General features: G+C 42.8%; 1 protein-coding gene across 20 annotated transcripts in view; it reads right to left on the bottom strand.

Moving 5' to 3' along the window:
• unc80 (unc-80 homolog (C. elegans)) overlaps nt 1-20,692 on the bottom strand; it is a 63,868-nt gene extending 43,176 nt beyond the window's left edge. For 14 of the 20 annotated variants that reach the window (XM_084921850.1, XM_084921853.1, XM_084921848.1 and 11 more), the window contains exons 1-15: nt 20,166-20,691; nt 19,819-19,867; nt 19,310-19,466; nt 17,916-18,256; nt 17,375-17,498; nt 15,756-15,820; nt 15,354-15,499; nt 8,022-8,295; nt 7,782-7,916; nt 7,483-7,699; nt 6,430-6,570; nt 3,129-3,397; nt 2,528-2,869; nt 2,297-2,428; nt 1,221-1,368 (exon numbers count right to left, since the gene is read on the bottom strand). In XM_084921850.1, coding sequence (XP_084777976.1) covers nt 1,221-1,368; nt 2,297-2,428; nt 2,528-2,869; nt 3,129-3,397; nt 6,430-6,570; nt 7,483-7,699; nt 7,782-7,916; nt 8,022-8,295; nt 15,354-15,499; nt 15,756-15,820; nt 17,375-17,498; nt 17,916-18,256; nt 19,310-19,466; nt 19,819-19,867; nt 20,166-20,257 — 2,632 coding nt within the window. In that variant the 5' untranslated portion in view covers nt 20,258-20,691. Of the gene's footprint in view, nt 1-1,220; nt 1,369-2,296; nt 2,429-2,527; nt 2,870-3,128; nt 3,398-6,429; nt 6,571-7,482; nt 7,700-7,781; nt 7,917-8,021; nt 8,296-15,353; nt 15,500-15,755; nt 15,821-17,374; nt 17,499-17,915; nt 18,257-19,309; nt 19,467-19,818; nt 19,868-20,165 lie in introns of all 20 variants that reach the window. The other 6 variants (XM_084921852.1, XM_084921851.1, XM_084921849.1 and 3 more) reach the window with 2 other exon arrangements.
• Nucleotides 20,693-21,045: the final 353 nt, after the last annotated feature.

Genomic DNA, 21,045 nt, shown 5'->3' on the forward strand with positions numbered 1-21,045 from the left:
GACACCTTGCACTTATTGAATTGTCCATGAACTCCTCTGTATACCAAAGTATTCTAGAGTAAAATGTGGGGCCATCTGTCTGAAAGTCTGGATTAAACTAGGTCATGCAATAAGACAATGATCCCAAGCACAGCAGCAACTCTACAACATGACATGTGGTGGGACCTGAAGTGAGGTGTGCACAAATAAATGCCTGCAAACCTCAATTAACTGAAGCTACGTTGAAAAGAAGAGTCGACCAAAATTCCTCCATAGTGATAAGAAAGACTGGTGGGGTCATCCTTAAAACGATTACTTTACATTATTGTGTGTTTATTCTACAATTTATTTTAACAAGCTACTGAATGTTGGGGTGTTTTTAGTTTTCCAAAAATAATGACATACTGTAATTTGTCTTGTGTTCATCTCAGGTTGTATTTACCTAATTAGAAGAACTGCTAAAGACCAGACCATTACTACTTATGTAAAGCTTCTATGTTAACCATAAACAGGTATCTTTCAGGCAGATGACGAAACCATAAGTGTAAAATGCTAACTCATTGTGTGGTGGTAAGACTCATTCCTGCAGCGCTCTATTTCGATAACTTTAAGCTTATGTTCAGTTAAAGTTCTTAATTTATCCAATACTTTGGTTTAATTTGGTAGTAATCACCACCCAGGATGCTAACATGCTCACACATAAGCTGCTAGCATGCTGATGTTTAGAAGGGTAATGTTAGTATGTTCAGTATCTTAGTTTCTCCTGCTAGCATGCAAGAAATATTGTTAATTAGCACATAGCTGATGGAAATATTGATTAGTTGCTAGCAAATTAGCATGCGGACAATGAACTCAGCGGTGAACATGCTAACAAACTGTTTAGGAATTGCAAATGATATATTTTTCTGTTATTGTGAGCATGTTACCATTCAGACTTGTATTTAATTCAAAGCATTGATGTAGCTGTAAACTTGTCAACATTTGTATTTCCCTACATTTTGTGGACTTAACGATTAATCGATTAATTGAAAAAAATAACCCTCAAATTAATTAACAATATTTTTACCCCTACCACACGATTTTTCAGCAACAATCCAATATACGCAATCAAAGCCAGTGTTGTTCACCCTGTTTCTGCATTTATTACCAGCATTTATGATATTTTTCTTTGTGACTATCTCGTATCTGCATCCCTCTCTCGCACACACACAAACACACACCGCAGCACACGCAGCACTTACTGTCAGTGATGGGCTCCATGCAGAAGCCCAGCAGTGCATGCAGGAAGTCGACTATGTTATTGAGGGAGTCTCTGTTGACGTACTCGCGCATAGTCAGGCGAAACTGAAGCTTGTCCAGCTTATACAGGTTGGTGAGGCAGTTCTGGGCCTGAAAGAAAGATTTTTAAAAATTAACTTCAAGAGCAAAGTTTCTGGCTGCTGGACTTTTTTTTTTTTTTAATAAGTCAGCTAGCAATAAAGTGGCTTTCCTTTAAATTTAATTTACCATTGAAATTTTTATTTCCATCTTCAGTAGTTTATGCAGTCCTGAGAAAATGTATCTCCCCCCCTTCCGAGTAAGTACAAAATGCAATTTTTAAATTATGATGAAAAAGTAACTGAACAGCCTGTTTAAGCTCATGCCAAAGCATCTCATTCAAATTAAAGTCCAGACTTTCACTATGTCTCTCCAACACTTTCATTTTGTTTTTGTTTTTTTGGTTGTTTCTATCCATTCAGAGGTGGTGTGTTTTGGATCATTGTTAGTTTGATCCCAGATATGCGGGATTCAAACCTTCCACAAAGTTCAGTTTTTGTGTAAATGTAAATGTGACAAATATGCAAACAAACAAACAAAAAACAAACAAAAATACTTTTAAACAGCACTTTTTGTCTCCACTGTATGAGTGGAGGTGGGTTCCAAAGTGGCTTGCAGATCCTAAACCAAGTTAAAATACCACCCTCTCTGAATTGATTTTTAGATCACTATCAGCTGAGTCATCTGTAGATGTGCACTGGCAGCGAGATTAGTTGAAGAGCCAGTATTTGCAGCTAGGGTTTTGTGGCCTGCCTGAACTAATGCTATGTTTGTTTTTAATGAAAAAACTGATTGATTAGAATTAAAAAGAAATTGCGGCTGTCTCTCACTGAAGTTAGAAACTCAGCCCAGTGCTCCAGTCAATGAGTTTCATTTTCATTAAACTTTTATTACACCGAAGGAGCAATTCAGTAAATAATTAATAGGTAATGAATCGATGTCACCATCTGAAACTGTGTTTATTTGCACACATTCAAAGAATTAGAGAATAGAGAGTAACCTGCATCCTCAGGCGATCTCCTGATAGTCCTCGATGGCCCTCACCACAGCCGTAAGCACAGCCCAGAGACTTGACTATCTTTATGAGCATTGTCAAAGCCAGGCGGTGGGGGCTGAGGCCACCAGCTTCTTCCTGTTCCCAGTGAAGAGAAGCAAGAAAACACACAAGTTGAGACATTCAGGCATCCTACACCTTTACAATCTCATTCTAAACAAACCTGTTCAAACACACCTTTTTATCGTCATCCTTATTATTTTTCACATCGTCCTTGCTCCCCTGCCCGCTCCCTCCACCACTTCCCCCTCCCCCTCCTCCTCCTCCACCACCCCCTCCTCCACCTCCTCCAGCCCCTGCAATCGGCCCGCCTCCCTGGGCGACTCCTCCAAGGCCCTGAGCTGCCGCATCTTTGGCACGAGTCTCTTGGTTTTCCTTGTTATCTGGCTTGGACAACTTCTTGCCCATCCCGGGCACCACGCCCAGCTGCAGCAGGCAGTCGATGATGTTGAGAGCCACGTCGCAGATCCTGGAACTGATATCGTGGCTGAGAATGGAGTAAAGAGCCCTCAGGATAGCCTAAATTGGAAGAAGGAAGGCAAAGAAAGGGTGACAAAATCAGAGAATTATTTAGTTTGACCAAGAAGGTCCCAATAACATAAGAGAAATAATTAAGGAAACTGTAAAGTGTCTGTGATGTTATGACTTAAAAAGGAAAGCATCAGAATCGAGTTTTCTTGGAGTCCCACTGGTGACATAATTGCTTATTAGAGCAGCCAAATAGGGCCATAACTTCTAATAGCTGTATTTGCCCCCAGGGTCCAATTAAATCACTCACTGTGAGGTCCAACATGCCGTTTTTCAGCACAAAGTTATTGGTGCCCTCGATGTTCTCGCCTTCCTCCAGACAGGAGTAGTTGATACAGGAGTCGGTGAGGCTGCGCGGCAGGTTGGCGCATGCCAGTGGCTCCACTGGGATTTCAGGTACAGCCACGGGGTTGCAGAGTTTCTTCATGTGCTCGGTGAAGAAGTCGGCGTAGCCCACGTTAAAGGACGCAACTGTTGTGTTGAACGCCGCCATGGTGATGGTGGAGATCTGAGATCGAACTTTAGACAACAGAAAATCATTTTTTATTGAGTACACGGTCCTGGTTAATAGTTTTTCTAACTCACAGATCCTCGAGATCCCCCTCTTGTTCCACTTAGGTAGCTCCATAGTGCTTTAGCTCAACTGTTTCGTGGATCTGATGAATGGCTGTGGTTTTTCCAGTGATGTACAGATGGGTAGATAGAGACCTTTCTTGTATTATTAGTTCGATGTTTATCTAACTATGTTATGTTCCAGGTACAAAGGTCTGGACTTTGACTGGGTCATTGCAGAACTTTGGTTGTTTTCTTTTTCAGTCATTGCTGTCAGGCGTTGTGTGGAGGCGAGGAAGAAGGAACCCAAACGCAGGACTCGCAGGTAGGTGAAGACTGGTGAAGGTTTATTATAAGGAGTGGATGAACAGAACAGAGGTAGGAAATGGCTGGCTGGCTGGCTGGCTGGCTGGACGACTGACTGAAGGACTGACTGAAAGACTGAATGGCTGGCTGACTGAACGCAGGCGGAAACGACAACATAACATCACATGTACTTCAATGACACGACAACGATCAGATGGAACTGAGGACTTAAATACACGCTGGGTGATGAATGATTAGAAACCGGTGAGTACGCAGCTGAACTTAGTCTGACTAATGATACATGGAAATAACTGGAACACAATATGCAGGCGGTATGCTGGCACAGAAAACATAGATGTGAAAATAAACTGAACATGACAAAACAGAAAACACTGGGTCAACGACCCAGGAACCCTGACAATTGCTGCTTTGTTTGAGATCATTCTCCTGTTGCATGACCCAGTTGGAACCAATAACAGCAGTCAGACAGATAATTTGGTAGACCATGAAGACTCAATGACTGGAAGCTGACCAGGTCCATAAAACAAGCCCAAATCATGACCCCACCAACACTGTGCTGCCAGTTTGTATGAGGTGGTTGTCTTGATGTGTTGAGTTCCATTTTCTCCAACTGTGGTGCTGCATACTACAAACAAACAAGTCCACTTTGGTCTCGTCTGTCCGAACCACATTGTTACAGAAGTCTTGTGGTTGGTTCAGATGCAACTTTGCAAACCTAAACTGTGCTGCCGTGTTTTTTTTTTTTGTTTGTTTTTTTTAACAGAGAAGAGGCTTTCTCCTGGAAACCTCTCCAAACAAGCCACACTTATCAGTCTTTTTGGAACTGTACTGTCATAAATGTTAAGATTTAACATGTTAACTGATGTCGCTCTTGGGTATTTGCTCGAACGTCTGCTCCTATAAAGTTTGCATTGCTGCATTCTGTGAGCACACACCTGAATGTTCCAGAGCAGCAAAATGCTAATGGATGTACTTAGTTTTCCACATACCTTTGCATTTTGCTCATAAAGTTATTCTTTTGGGTTTAGCTTTAATAGCTTTACATAAGACACAACAGCCAGAAGGTTGTACAGAGATGTACTTGAGAAGAAATGTGTGTGAAACCTGTTTTTTTTTTTCACTTGGCACCATTTCACTTGCTGCATTCAAATTGTAAGAAATCAACACACAAAAAAACCCTGGCACGCTCAGTTTGAGACTTTAATGATTAATTTAAGTGTTATTTCGTCTGATGTCACAGCACTCTGGCAAGGTCTTGGAAGCTTTTACACAGAAGCAATAGAAAGCATCCAAACTGTGAAGATCATTAACTGGGATCGGATGTGAACAGTTGAAAACTGGGAGGCTCTGGTGGGTGATTACACCCACCGGGTCAATGAAACTGATTAGGTGAGGTGTCTTCTCAGCGCCCCGAGGACACTTAAAGACAATAACCATCCCAGACACAGCTTGTTCTCCCTGCTGCCATCTGGCAAGCGATTCAGACGCAACAATGGAACAATGGTTAATGTTGAAGCCCATGTGTCAAAGAAAAGAAACCATTTCATTCTCGTATTTGAGTTCAGTCAGTTATTTACTCTTCTCATATTTACGGTTGAATCTCTACAGTCCTGCATGTGATATGTACTGAATACAAAAGTGTCCTTTCTGCAAATTTGACCCTTTTGACAGCTTCCTCACAAAATGAGCCTGATACTTTGGTACTTTTCATCCCGGCTGCACCTCATGACAAATTCAGCTCCTTTCTGCTTATCTTCCGTCTCGCTAAACCCAAACAGAAAGCGTGTGGCAGAGTGTGAATCAGTTTAAAAGCCGGTGCTCTTATTTTGTGTGTAGTTTGTGTGTAAATTAGCATTGTCACAACAATATTGCTGTTATATAATCCTGCCCTATTTCTGCTTTGCTCAGCGAGCCTCAAAGGGAGCCGGCAGCATCTGTCCTCCCTTTATTGTAGCTGATGGACAGTAATGTGATCAGCAGTGGGTAATTTGTTTATTTCGCTTTACTTTCAAATAACATGGATGTTTGTGGTTCCTCTTGCACTCTGCCAGCATCTCTAAGAGCTCATTTTGATTTGACGTATGCCGGCTTTAATTTGTCTCATTTAAAACATCTGTGATCTATCTTTTATTGTTTTTTAACCATCTACCAACAAAAGAGAGAGTTTAAACTGTGTGAGTGACATCCTCTATGTTCTGTTGATTTGTTAGGCCTAGAAAAGACGAATCAATACACTGGTCTACTCATTTTGCTCATTCCTAGCGCCATATTTGAGACTCTAACAGAGCAGCTTTGCATGATTCATGCTTCAAAATAATCCGTCTTCACCTCAGGCTGGGCTTTGGTGCAGTCCCTCCTTTTTTAAGCCAACTTTCTTCTGATTGGCTGCTCTGAGGTGACCATATTACGCATATTCTCTCTCAATGATGTCATGCAGATCCAAGAGTATTAAAAAACTGTCTAAAAACGAGGATTTAGAGCAGCTTTTAGCTCTTTTTTTTTTTTTTTTTTTGAAACTGTGGCCTTCATTTCTGGTGTATATATGACAGAAAACCAGGAAAGTTATAATAGGTCCCCTTTAAGACTCCTTCAGGTTTTTTAACATCTAGAAATTTAACTTTTGGGCTTGCTTTAAATACCTGCTCAGGCCCATATTTAAACCATCTTCTTACCCTCCTTGACGGTGTTGTCACTGTGGCTGTTAGAGTGGTCGGGCATGTCCCTGAGCAGCGAGTGGTGGGAATGAGAGTGTTTGGCACTCAGGCTGTCTGCATCTGCAGCTGTGTCTGTGCTGCCCCGCCGTGTGAATTTGCCTGGAAAGAGATGCAACAAATGGACACGTTTTAGGTCAAAAGCACACAACCAAATACTAAACGTGGACATCAGATGGAGCTGAAAAGAAAAGCTTAACTTTAAGCTCAGCAAACATCAAAGCCCATAGAGACAGAGTGCATTTACGTCCTGCCTACCCCAGAGAGTCTGTCTCTGTGGCTTTGGTGTTTGTTGAGCTGAAAGTTAAACTTTTTTTTTTTACCCAGCTGTATCTGATGTCCATGGTTTCCATCCAATAATGCCTACAAAGGTCTTTTGAGCTGCCAAACTGAGCCTTTCACCACTGTCACAACAACACTGTACTCTAATGGCCTCCACAGTCACCAGATCTTGATCCAGTAGAGCCCCTTCTGGCATGTCCAGCCTAGAAATCAGCAGCAATTGTGTGATGCTATCATGTCAATGTGGACTTAAAGTCTGTAATGAATATTTCCAGCACCTTGTTTAGTCTGTACCATGAAAAATTAAAGCAACCTCTTTGGCAAGGTAAACAGTGTCCAATGAGTGTATTTCAATGTATAAATATTGAGACATAAAGTGCTAAAATAATTATCAATGGCCAGCTACGGGCATTTTCATTATTTTTCTAGCAGCAGCTCAGGTTAAGTGGGTTCATAACAGCATGGTAAAAGAGGCCAGTAGGTTTTTTTTCTTAATGGAAATAAGCCTTTAAAAAGTCACTAACTCTTGAAAATAATAAAAATAATAACTGCTTTTGTGCCTTGAGCGAATGTTAATCTCCACTATTCAGTGAGAGCTCATAAGGAATACCAATGTCAATGAAGTGACCTAATTCACCAGCTGACAGCCAGATCCAAACTAAATCCTCTGACTCATGAAAGCTCGGTGGAGTGGAAGCAAGACTTCAAACTGGTGGCATCCTATCTCATTACCCATGATGGTGGCCTGCCAGCCTCCACGGTCCAGGGCCCGCCTGTCGTCACCCAGGCCAGAGAAGCTTCCGAAGGAGAAGGTGCTGCGGGTGGGAGAGACGTCCAGGTGGTCGTCGTGCAGCAGGAAGGGAACCCCCATCCGACGCTGGCGCTTCTTCCCCGTGTGATGGAAGGGGATGGAGCCCTTTCTCTCACGGTCCTCGCGGCGGTTCTTAAACTGAAGTGGAACAACAGGTCCTCTCAATTACATGAATCTGTATTTATTGTTTTAGCTTAAAACATAAAGGCCAGTCTCTGACCTTCTTGAAGATGTTCATGCCCAGGTCGGAAGACAAGTCAGGGACAGCCTGCCGACGAAGGTTAGTCAGAGAAACCTTTGCAAAGGTCTCTGTGCTCAGAGATTTCTCCTCTTCATTGCATTTTAAGCTCATATCCTGCGAAAAATAAGAGAAGGCAAAGGTCACGAACCAGCAGGAGCATCACGGACATCCTAAAGATGGCTTAGAGGCGACTCTATTAAAGCTGTTTCGATGAGTGACCTGAGTCTTGTGGGTGTTGACCAGTGAGGGTGTCGCAGCCACCATGGAGCTGCTGCGTGGCCGTGGCAGAGGCGCAACCAAGGGCTCTGGGGGACGTTCAGGCCTCTCCTCCAGGATCTGCCTGAGGCGCTGCAGGTAGTACATCAAGGCCCAGTGCACGCCCTCCTCCGTCCAGTGCGGCTGCAGCAGACAGCGCAGCACAGCCACATCAAAATAAGTGGCGTAACGCGCCCGCTGGGCCAACGATGCTGGCAGGCCGGCAGGAGCTGATGTTCTGAAAGAAGAGAGAGGAAATAAAGGAAGTTTCACAGGTTCAACCTTTAAGTTGGTGAAGTTTAATTTAAAAAGACAGTACAGAAATTAATCACACACAGAGTAAATCAATCTATGAAAGGAGTTCACCTTGTACGTGAAGGTATGCAGAATAAATCGGGCCCTTGCGGTGAGTTCAACAAGCAAGAGAGCACAACCAACTGTGATTGTGAAAGCTAGAAGCTAAATGAAGATATGTGTGCATCAAAGAGTTAAGCCTGTATTCGCCGTTTGTTTCAGAGCATTTTAACATTCGGACACAACATATCCACACTTCCGCATAACTGGATGGGTGCTACATTGTCAGATTTTGTGGGACTAAGAAAGAGTTGCCTTTATTACATCCGCTGTAGCTGCTCTGCTCTGTGAAACCTGCAACTCTGACATAGCTAGAGAGATGTAACAGGTGACATGTAACCTGATTGCTCAATTTTTATAAAGTAAGAACAGCTTCTGCTATATCTGTGGTCTAATTTACCTAAACACTGACGGCTTTTAGACCGCAGTTAGTTTTAAGAAAAAGTTTAGCTCCTTAAACAAAAGTTACCGGGTGTAACTGGGTAGCAAGCTGTTCTGTTTCTATCTGCAGCCGTTTATGTCTGACAGTATTCCTCTGTTTTGCGATCTCTGTGTCCAAAAAGCCAGAGGTGAGGATAGTAGCAACAAGACCCACATAGAGAGCATATGCCAGTGACAATCAACGTTCCCTCTAATTTTTCATGTGTCTGAGCGAACACACAAACTCCCTGAGTGGCCCCTTGGACCACTGTCAGCAACATTAGACGTGAGTACTGTGGTCACGCCAGCATCGAATCCACCCAAGTTACATGGTTTATTAAAATGATCAAATTACAGCATTTACATTTATGTTAGACTACTTTTAATTAAGTGCTTTAGCCCACTTACAATGAAAATTAAAAAAAAATCTAGTCATTGACCTGTGTAGTATGTTAACACTATTGGAAGTAAAAATAACTTGAACTTCAATGTTGAAAACACAACTTTCTATTTTTATTTATTTATTTATTTATTTATTTTTATAAAGCTCTGACTTGTATTATGAGTCTGTGGTCTGAGAGAGAGCCCTGTAACTCTCTGTCTGCAAAATACAGTATATAATGACCAATGCTGGGCAATTAATTATATAGTTACTTCTTCAAAAAAGTAACTGAGTTATGCAAACAACAAAGTTTTTTGCAGCTGTTTACCTAAAAATGCAGACAAGGGTTTTTAAAAATAAACATTTCAAACTATTTACAGAACAATCAGCTGTTCTGCATCAAATTTGATGCCACACAAATTATTTGTGCCACTCCAAAAAATAATTTCTGTCCACTATGAAATAAAGGAGAACAACAGCCTGATACCTGCAGGCCTGCCAACAGCAGATGTATCACTCCTGTAACACCTGAAACATTCAGTAGTCGCCTCATTGTTCTGACACACACAACAAAATTACTGACTACACTACACACTAACGACACAAGATTTGCGCTAAACGTCACAAATCTCTCACATCTCAAAACACCGCTGTCACTCCTAAAACTTCCCCCTTCCTAAACGACTAAATGCCACGTTGCCTTATCATTTTTTGATTGGTCAACATGGTACATTTTCCACCAACAGGAAAGGCTGGGAATTTTTTTGGTTTTGTTTTTGCTCACAGGCGGAGAGCGCTTTCGAGCATTTTCCTTATAAAACGCCGTTTTTACCGTTTCTTCCCGCAGTAAATATAAACAACGATAGTATTCAGGAAGGAAACCAAATATTGCAGATATTTTTATCAGAACTCCGGTTTTACGTGGCCTATCAACACAATTTAAAAACTGGTATAAAGTCCACACTTTTTCCGTTAATTGTTCCGTCTGTCCTGCTCACATCTCCAATGGTTGTACACGTTGTCATTAACGTGGCTTCACTCCACATCAGCCACGCCGCTTTGCTGGCTAAAACACCGGTGTCGGCACATAAGGATGCTGTCATAGCCTGTCAACGATGTTGATTAGCTGCGTATATACGAATGTGAATCGCATCTTTGGCTGGGCTATGGGATAAGGTGGCATTGTTCTAATCCCATACGGGAGCAGCCAGTCAGTTACTGACTAACACTGCAAAACAGAATTGTTAAAGTATTGATTTTAATTTCAATTCAGGTTAGATTTTTTTTCTATGCGCAGAGACCGTGCTAGCAGTGCGCAATTGCGCACGTGCGCAGTTTAGAGGTAACATTGGTGACAATATATGTTATATGACATTGATAGAGTTAAAAAAAAAAGAAGAAGAAGAAAAAGCATGTAAAGGAGGAGCAAGGCGTGGAGTTGGGTTGCAAAGCAGCTTGCAGAGGCAGCAGCAAAAAGTAAGCAGTCTGTAGCAGCTTAAATTGTGCAGCCTACATGAGATTTGCTGATTCGATACTTTGAAGGGTGTCAGTGGAGTCATAAAAGGATAAAATCAGATGATCTGTCAGGACTTTCAGCTCAATGCTACAATCAATATGTTGTTTCATGGACAACTGAACCAGCATGTTGGAGAAATGCATGATAAAGTTCCAGTTGTACTGGCTGACAAACCAACCAGTAGCAGACCGCTGAGGTTGTAGTTGAAGACCAGTTCATCATGAAAGTGATGAACTGGTCTCTAAACACTGTGCAGCTGCTCTCAAAGCTGCAGTGAAACTGTAAACAGTGGGACACAAACTGGACACAGCTAGCTGCAGTCCTGAGGCACAACATTTTCACATAAATGATGCTTCTGCATCAGATCTACAGCATAACCTACGCCATAACCAGAACCCAATTTTAACCGTATGTTGCAACCTTTTACATAAGCTGACCTGCACCGCCTGAGAAATGTACGTTGGGTTGACACATACCATAATGACTTGAATGGCTGGAAGGTTACAGTGTTGAAACAAACAGAGTTTCCAGTTACTGTGTGATGTAGATTTTCCCATAAAAGCCTAAATCAAGCTTTACTCTGAAGGCGAACCTTCTCTATTTCCGGTGGACTACGCCTCAGCTAGTAGTCGATGAGAAAAACCGACCTCTGACCGTGAGGTCAAGGTCACTGGAATTTGAAGTCATTTGAGATTTTTAGTAGATGCACCTGTGGCATTAATTTGACAAAAATGTGATTTCCTTCTTGAATTATCACATTCACATCACATTACTTCAGCTTAAACTTGTTCTCAATGCAGACAAAACAAAGCTCATGTTGTTTTCTAAATCAAGGAAATGGGCCCAAACAATCCCATCAGTAACCACTCTTGAAGGTAATAAAATAGAGTTAGTTCACACCTATAAATATCTGGGAATCTTAATTGATGACTCGCTCACCTTCAAACCACATGTAGAGAATCTTGTGAAAAATCTGAAGTTAAAACTGAGATTTTATTTTCAAAATAAGTTGTATTTCTCTTTTAGTACGAAGAAGCGGCTTGTTGCTGCGACATTTTTGCCTGTGCTGGATTATGGAGATATTCTATATATGAATGCTTCTGCTCAATGTATTTGAATGGTTGATACTGTGTATCATGCTTCTCTGAGGTTCATCCCTAACTGTAAATTTCAGACTCACCCTGTGAGTTATACTCTCAGGTAGGATGGCCTGCTTTGGCAAGACGGAGGAACTTTTATCGATACAATTTTATATATAAAGCAATACTTGGGTTGCTACCTTCTTATATATGTTCCCTGCTTACAATGAAACATGCTGGTCGGTATTCTCTTCGTCCGCATGGTTACTTGTTGCTTTCTGTTCCATTTGCCTGAACTGAATTTGGTAAAAGAGCTTTTGTCCACTTAGCACCCTTGGCTTGGATAAACTGCAGAACGAATGGAAAATAACTGAATTCATTTTATTAAGTGCTTTTAAATCTAAACTACAAATCCTTGAGGCCAAGTCCATAACATTAAACTGTTTCAATTAGATTGATTGTCATTTCAACTGATTTTTTAATTTTTATTTGAATTTTATTGAATTGAATTGAATTTTTTATTTTTTCATTTATTTTTGCATGTGTGTTGTTGCTGCCTGTGTTTAATTGAGTAATTTCTGTAACTGTGGGACACTTGCTGCTGCCTATCTTGGCCAGGTCTCCCTTAAAAAAGAGGTTTTTAATCTCAATGGGATCTTCTTGTTCTCAGAAAAACATAAAGGTCACTGAAAGTAGCTGAAATTTAAGCTTGATTTTTAGTGCCTGAAGGTATCAATTTCATGATTCTACATTGCTTCCTTCTCGAGTCATTGCATTCACAAACTTGGGTGTCCACTCTGCCCAGCTGCCTAGCAGGCTGATGACAACATAAGAAAAACTATAGGAAATCATGGCGCATTACTAGCGACCAAAGCAATCACTAGGAGGATTATGGTGCAGGAGCTTCTTTGCAGCAGTTTCACCCAGCAGGAGCAAAAAACCCCTCCAAGAACCACCACCACTGATTTTGGTTGTATCACATCCAATATGGGGGACAACTCCTAGGCAATGTGTGCATGACATCAGGTGAGAAATCTCAACACAAGTGGATAAAAGTAGCAGATATGGAATAGAACACGGACTTTAGAATGAACAGACACATGCAGTGAAAGTCACCTTTTCACATATGTGCTCATACACATCTCAGCATTTAAGTATTAGTTATTATTCATCTCTGGCTCTCTTCCACAGCATGTCGCGTCACCCCCATCCGGAAGATGGCCGCCCCCTCCTGAGCCTGATTCTGCTGGAGGTTTCTTCCTGTTAAAAGGGAGTTTTTCCTTCCTACTGTCGCCAAAGTTCTTGCTCATAGGGTCATATGACTGTTGGGGTTTTCTCTGCTTTTACCTTACAATAAAAAGCGCATTGAGGCAACTGTTGCTCTATATCAGGGGTCCCCAATCCCAGTCCACGAGGGCCGGTGTCCCTGCAGGTTTTAGATGTGTCCCTGATCCATCACAGCTGATTTAAATGGATAAATGACCTCCTCAACATGTCTTGAAGTTCTCCAGAGGCCTGGTAATGAACTAATCATGTGATTCAGGTGTGTTGACCCAGGGTGAGATCTAAAACCTGCAGGGACACCGGCCCTCGTGGACTGGGATTGGGGACCCCTGCTCTATATGAATAAAACTGAACTGAATTAAAAGGCACTTTACAGTAAACTATCCCTAAGTAGCTAAACTGAATATCATAATAGCAATGCCAAAAGCCGTAACTACATATATAATTACACTACATCACAACCTTTTGTGTTATATTAGACCGTGATCAACTCCTGCCACATTGCTTCATTAACAATGCATCAAAGGAGGATGATAAACAAGGGCAGAGCCCCCCTTCAGCATCATTGGAAGAGGAGCAGAGAGGGAGGGAGGGAGGGAGCTCCAGCCTACGTGAGTCCACTATAAATAAGCAGGAATGAAGGTCAGCAGTTGGCGAGCTGCAAAGGAGTTACCGCAAACTGTGAAGAAACATATTGATACTGTAGGAGAGGCAGACGTAGCGGGGCATTTAATCCCAGCCGCTGTAATAAATGGAGCAGGAAGTGCTGGTCGATATGTACATGAATCACTTTGAGAGCGGGCGGCGAAGGCAGGCTGTATCATGTTTCACCGTCTAGCTGACACACTCACACATACACACTCACTCTCCCTACTGCTGTTGTGTCAGGTTGCCACAGAGACCGCGTGACGACAGCCACCCCGGTCCTCCGACTCCATGCGGTAGGAGAGGATGCAGCAGCCAGCGGTTGCCATGGAAACTGCCTCAGCATCAGCAGTGCTGCACGGATTGCGGTGGTTGAGTAAGCTGCATTACTCGCAGCACCCGGTGCCGGAAATTATTTTATCAGTGCGGTGCAGCGCACAGGTGCACGAACAGCCTGGTGACCGGCAGATGTAAATGTAAACCGTCCCTCAGAGATCTGGAGTCTGGTGGGGTAGGTGGGGGAGGCGGGGGGTATTTTTGATCAGGAAAGCGTCAAAACTCTCCCTTGCTGCATGTCTGATTTACATTCAGCTCACTGTCCTCCTCAATCCCGCAGTCAGCCTGAAAATCCCACTGCACGCATGAAGAAAGCAATTAATTTGTCTTTGTTAAGCAGGGAAAGAGGAGGGATAGATCCTCCATCTCCTGCATTACCATGTAACCACTGCTCAAACCCTGTGGTGCGAGGATGTGCGAGGATATAATTGGCTCGGGGGTGTTTTTAGGAGGCGAGGGGGTTGGTTTCCGGGCTTGTTTTGATTTTCAGTCAGCTGCCGGCTGTCAGAAGGATTGCGAAAAAGCGTCGGAGTGACATGCTTGGTTGTCAGAATGAGCTGAGATGAGCAGCGGAGGGCTTAGGATGGAAATAAACCTGCCAGCGAGGAACTTCTTTGCTGGTCAGATTTGGTGTAATTGTAAACTTTTTATTTTTTGCCCTGCCTTTGCCAAAGAGAGCTTAAGAGAGACTGAGCCTTGGCCTGGCAGTGGGCACACCAAATCAAGCCAGGCCAGGGACTCTGCCAGCATTAGACATGTAGCACATTACTTCAGCGTAATTACCCTGGATATGTGGGCAAAATGTCACATGGGTTTGCTGATGCACAACAGGAAAAGAGCTGTGGTTGTGTGTGTGAGGGACGAGACAGTACTGCTTGAAGCAACATATTACACAGGGGGGAAGTGGATCTATTCATGTACCCTAGCTCATCGCAAGCTAGCAGAGCGAGGCGTGTGGTGCAGTGGGTTTGACAGACGCTGCTGCGGGGCTCGGTGTTTAGCCATCAACAAGACGATGGCACCAGCTCCGTGTCAGTGGAGGTCATGTCTGCACTGCTTCAACCCTCAACTGGCTAAAGCGTGGAAAAATTTGTCATTTCCGAGAGGTTTTATGAAAGCAGCGCCTCCAATATTGATCGTTTATAAATCAAAAATAATGCTTGTGTGATTTCCTCTGTGGGTCTCTATTAATACATTTATCCATTTGTTTGGTAAGTTAAAATTGATGCTTCAACACGTTTCACTGCTTCTTGAGGGGAAACTGAATAACACATGCTCACTTTTTCTTGGAAGGGCCTTTGACCGGTGGGGGTTGCTGTTGGGAAGGGCCACCTTTCTCCACTGAGTTACCACGACGACAGCTCTGCTCCCCGGCTGACGGGGAGGAGGAATCTGATTGGGTGGCTTCGCAAACCACCTGGAAGCCCTGTGGGTAGGAAGAGAGAGAGAGATGGATATCAGGAAGACAGACAGGCAGACAGTTCCTGATAATTAAAGGCTCTGAGGTTGGAGTGTGGTTTCTGTCATGACCCCGGCTCACCGTGCTAATGAATATTAACAGCCAGCCCCAGGGGGAACATTGGAAAAGGGGAGGGGAAGAAGCCTCAGACTCTTGCCCAAGCACATTCAATCAACATGGGAAGCAGAATCTGACAAGATATGGGCTGAAAACGTTAGCTCACCGTGGGACCCGGGTTGCCTGATCCACAGGGGCTGCACTGGTTGTTGACTGGGGAGTTCCTCTTTGCTGTTTAGACAAGCATAACAGTATACATGTGTTAATTGTGAGCAAATAAAAATAGATTATCTCTTAACACACTAATTCCCAACCAGGGGTACAAGTACCCCAGAGGGTTCTTCTGCAGTAGGCAGCAGACACCTGGAATGATTCGTTTCACTATTTATAGAACTGAGTGTCCTATGACTAAATATGTTAGCTAACGTTATGGATTGTGGTTCTTTCACACCAAAAATAGGACTGTGTGGTTGGCTGGTGATTGCATTGAAGGTTTTTGCCGTTCAATTGCAATTATTGCCGCCTGATTTATAAATGCAGAAGGATTGCATACACAATATAATCAATCTAAGTCAGTCTGCGCCAATAACCGTAAGTCGTCTGTGACACTCTATTTGTTTTTTGTAAAGATTTTTTGGGGCGGCATTGTTACATTACTTTGATAGTAGAGCAGTAAATCTGTGAGGTTCCTCGTGGAATTTGTTAGTGTGAATTTCTTTGTATGTAGATTGCAAAGGATTTGCAATTTTTACAGATTTATCACAGTTAATCACAAACAAAATGCATGTAACTACCAAGCTTAACCCCGTCAATCACAAACTGACAGCAGATTGACTCCACCTTATTGTGATTGAAATGCTGGATAACTAGTCAAAACTGTTAGCTAACTTGGTGTATTAGCAGTTGAAATAGCAAAAAGGTACGAATGACCAAATTGCCAAAGCTGTTAGCTAACTGTTTAGATTAACAGTTGAAATATAAAAGTATACATAACTAAAGAGATGAAATTGTTAGGTGACTGTGCAAATAACACTGTTAGCCTAATGTAACAGATAAAAAGCTGTATTACAGCAGCTAGCTAAAGCTATGAAATGAACACCAGTGATTTAGCTGCTATGTTGCTGGAAGAAAACTGTTAGCTAACTTTGTGTATTAACAGTTTTAAATAGCAAAAAACAAAGAAACATTTAAATAGTTTAAATTAATTCTTAATTCTTTCTTCTTTCTTTCTTTCTTCAATTAAGAATTAACTGTGTGTGCAACAGTTTATTTATTTATTTATTTATTTATTTATTTATTTTATGTATTTATTTGTTTTCTTCACTGAGTGTGTTTTTTGTTGTTTTGGGTTGTTATGCTATGGTTTTCTTAATTGTTTAAAATAATAAAAAACTTTAATTAGAAAAAAATAGTTTAAATTAGCCAACTACAAAAATATAACACCAGCAAACATAATTGTATATATTAAATTGCTGTTAAATAGAGTATTAGCTTAGGGCAGTAGATAAAAGGTTGAAATTATAAGCTTATTTATGGTTAACTAACTATAATTGGGACACGGTAAACTAAAAGTATCCCAGATTTAGGTTAAAATTAGTTCAGCTGAACATCTTAAACATGAAAGATGTTAAGGAGGAATATCTGACACAGATGCATGGGTTATATATTAGGAATACGATTAAGAACCACTTTATATACTCTATATATTATATATATAGCCCTTAAAGATAGCGGCGATTTCTCAAAGATAGTAGGAATTTCTTTAAAAAGTGGGAATTTCTTCACCTGTAACAATGTTTCTGACAGGTTTGATGAGGGCAGTAAAAGCAGGGATGTCAGGCAGGCGGTGCTCCCACATTGGCTGCCATATTACCAGACCACTAGCCAGTCTGAAGGTCAAGTCTGACTCCTGGAAAAAGGCAACATATTTACACATTTCTTTCCTCAAAACAGCCTGTAAACACCAGGAACAATTATTCTGTCTTGGTTAAATGTTTTGTGTTGTTAAGATTCTTAAACCTCTGTTACAACATGCTAACAAGACAAGACAGTAATTCACTGCACAGCTGGGAAACAGTGCACTCCAAAGGAGTAATATAAGCTGACCCTTTCATCTGTTTGCACACACAGATCAATAGGCACAGGGTGATGCTGACTGCAAGTACTAAATTAAGCAACACAGGGGTTGCTGCAATTAATTACAAAATTCTCAAAATTATAAATAGTCTAACGCCACAGATTAACACAACAATGCCTGTGCCATCCTGGCTCTCTGTTACAAAAATCAATTTCAAGGCCGTACACATTTGCATCCGCAGTTACAGACCTTTATCCGATGAACAAGCGGTGCAAACAGGAACACAAACAGCTCTACTGTTGCCATGCTCTTTTGGAATAGTTTGGTGCGAGTATGCTCATCCTCCTCCAGCAGGGAGCCGCTGTGCTGTTGTCCTAACCCGCCGAGGCCCGAGCTGGAGCAGGAGCTAGGAGCTCCCGGGGAGGAACCCTGGTTCCCCACAGGCTGGAGGAAGGCGCTACTGCTGCTGCCCCTGGACCAGCCGTGGCTCAGGCTGGGCTCGTGGTTGCACTCCTGTGGGGCCTCCAGCAGCATCCAGTGCAGCGTGTGGAGCAGCTTGGTCTCCGCCACACCCAACTTGTCCTGGTGACCTGTGATGTAACCGAAAGACAAATACTAAACACACAGACACTTTTTTATCTGCTTAAACATGGCTGGCCTGCAAAAAGTCACCTGCAAGTGGACTCCAGAGAGAAACCAGAAAGCTTCCACTACCAAAAAATCTTGCATGCCTACAAACTGGTCATATTTGATGGTGACCTGTAATTTCCTGCTTCTAAATTTAAACTGAGGTTATTGTCCTCAACCCTAATAATCTAAGAAATATGATATCTAACCAGATGCTTACTCCAGATGGCACTACTTAGGCCTCCAATAACACAGCGAGGAATCTTTGAGTCCTTTTTGACCAGGATACGTCCTTAACTTCACATATTAAACAAATATGTTGGACTGCTTTCTTCTATTTGTGCAATTTCTCTACAATTAGAAATGCCCTTTCTCAGAGTGATGCTAAAAAACTAGTTCATGCATTTCATTACTTCTAGACTGGAATACCGTAATTCCTTATTATCAAGCTGTCCTAAAAACTCTCTGAAAAGCCTTCAGTTGATCCAAAATACTGCAGCGAGAGCATTGACAGAGACTTAGCCAGTGCTTTGGTCAAAGGTGTAGTGACAGGAGAACCAATCTAGCATGTTCTTGCATGAAACCTGAGCTCCCAAAGGAGAAACCTTCAAGGACAACAAGCCGCACAACAGGAGGGATCTGACCTGGATTGAATGAAGGACCCTCTTACTGTGTGGCAACAGTGATTTTCACTTGAAGGCGTTTAACAGCTTAGTTCAAAGCCTTCCACCTCCTACTTAAAGAAAGTGTCAAATCCTGCTCAATAATAATGCAAACAGTGGCTCATTCATGTTTCATGTCTGACACATGGAAGTCACATGGAAGGATTTGATGCTTTTCTCTCCTGTTGTGTGCAGGCCATTTTAATCTCATAAATATTAATTCTATCATTTGCCTTTCTGTCCTTTTAAGTGATGATCTTTGAAAGAAGCTGAAAGGAGCATCAGATTTGTGTTTTGGCGATTGGGTATGACCTGAATGAAGCTGTCAGCTCGATTGGACTAAAGCGTCCTCACCAAGCTTGTTCCTGTTAGACAGCAGGATGGAGGTGCAGTGGAGTACGTGAGGCAGCGCCGCCTGGACCAGCTCCCAGCGGGAGATGCTCTGGATGGCCTCTGACAGGGCCGGCGACAGCCCGTGGAGCTTGTTCTCCACCAGCACTCGCTCAAAGGACTGGGGAGGCAGCCAAAGGAGAGAGAAAAAAGAGGAGAAGAGAGACATCAGGCGGGCAACTTAAGCCTCTTTCTTTGACTATCTAAATGTCCCACATGGCCCCGAGCGAGCAAAAGCCTGTGGGAGAGACAGTGGAAGCTCTGTTTGGATCCAAAGGGATCTGGAGAAGCGTCATTATGGATATGAGTCTAGCTCGAGGGTAATGGGAGGAAGCACGGGGGCAAAACTAATTTGCTAAATGCAAAATCAAGAGCTCACTTGATTTGCAGGTGCATTAAGGTAAAAACAGATTACTGGGAAGGGAAGCGATTATTTCCCCTCATCGTGCACATGGTATTATGAAATGACTTACCACACAGGATGCCTCATACTGTTTTCCCAACTTTGGCCGCAGAAAAGCACTGAAAGACATCAACAGAGTGCTTGTGAGAGATTAAAAAAAGGACAAATGTAGGTTATAGGCTAGTAAATCACCCCATTTTGTCTATGTGGCCCACTTTTTTTTACAGGTGTGACATCATACAATCTGCACCCACAGCCCCATCTTCCTCCATTTAACACAAATCAGTGAGCAGACACTCACTGGCGGGGTTTCTCAATCACTTCATCAAATAATGTTGACGTGTGACGCGGTGACAAACCCCGTCAACCCTGCCTCGTTTTCACCAACGGCAAACACCTGTTATCAATGTCACTAACCTGGTCTGCCTCCACAGGAAGGTCTGGATCGGGAACGGTATTCCCTTCCCGCACTCCGGTTCGTTTTCATCCAGGCTTTTCCTCTTCACCATTTTGGCCGGACCCTGCGTGGCCGCCTGCCTGTGTGCGATCACCGGGACGCGCGGCTGCTGGCTCTGCCCAGGTGACCAGCGAGCTTTTCCCTCCCTCTTCACGACATGATTGGGTTAGTCCTGCGTAAAATGGCTGCAAGTGTTGATCGGTCGGTCGGCGGCAAAGGAGAGATGGAGATAGAGAGAGAGAGGAGGAGGAGGAGGAGAGAGGAAGAAGGAGCGCTCCGAAATCAGCACCTCCCTCCCTGGACAGCGACAGCTGATCGGGGAGCTAATTTATCAGCAGCAGCAGCAGCGGGGCTTTAAAGACGCAGTGTGCAGCTGGGCCAGATGTTCTCCCCCTCTGCCTTTTCCTCCTCCTCTGATTCCCCGCAATCAACACATGGAGCGACTGAAACCGCTGCATCCGCGTGGTGCGTCCACCCCTTTAAATATCAACAGGTTGTTTAATAATAGCTCAAGCTGTGAGTCATAAAAACACAGCAAAATCAAATCAGGTGTCACTTCCCGAAACATTCGCACTGTTTAAAGAGGCCATGCCGCGCAATAATATCCTCATAAGGCCATGGAACATGGATCTAACATGTTGAAATCCAGAACAATGCACCGTGTTTTAACACGGCAGTGCTGTTTGAATGCGGTGTTTCCTTGTAAAAGAAGAAAAAGAACGACCAGAACTGTTCTCAGCAGATGGATAGTCACAGCATCTGAACAGTGCCTCACGCTGCAAACACTAAAACCATAAACATTAAAACCCAGCAGGGTTTACAAACTTTACAAAAGACAGA

The sequence above is a fragment of the Perissodus microlepis genome, chromosome 23 (genome assembly GCF_051167445.1).
Source record: "Perissodus microlepis isolate ML-2025 ecotype Zambia chromosome 23, ASM5116744v1, whole genome shotgun sequence".
NCBI classification, from domain to species: domain Eukaryota; kingdom Metazoa; phylum Chordata; class Actinopteri; order Cichliformes; family Cichlidae; genus Perissodus; species Perissodus microlepis.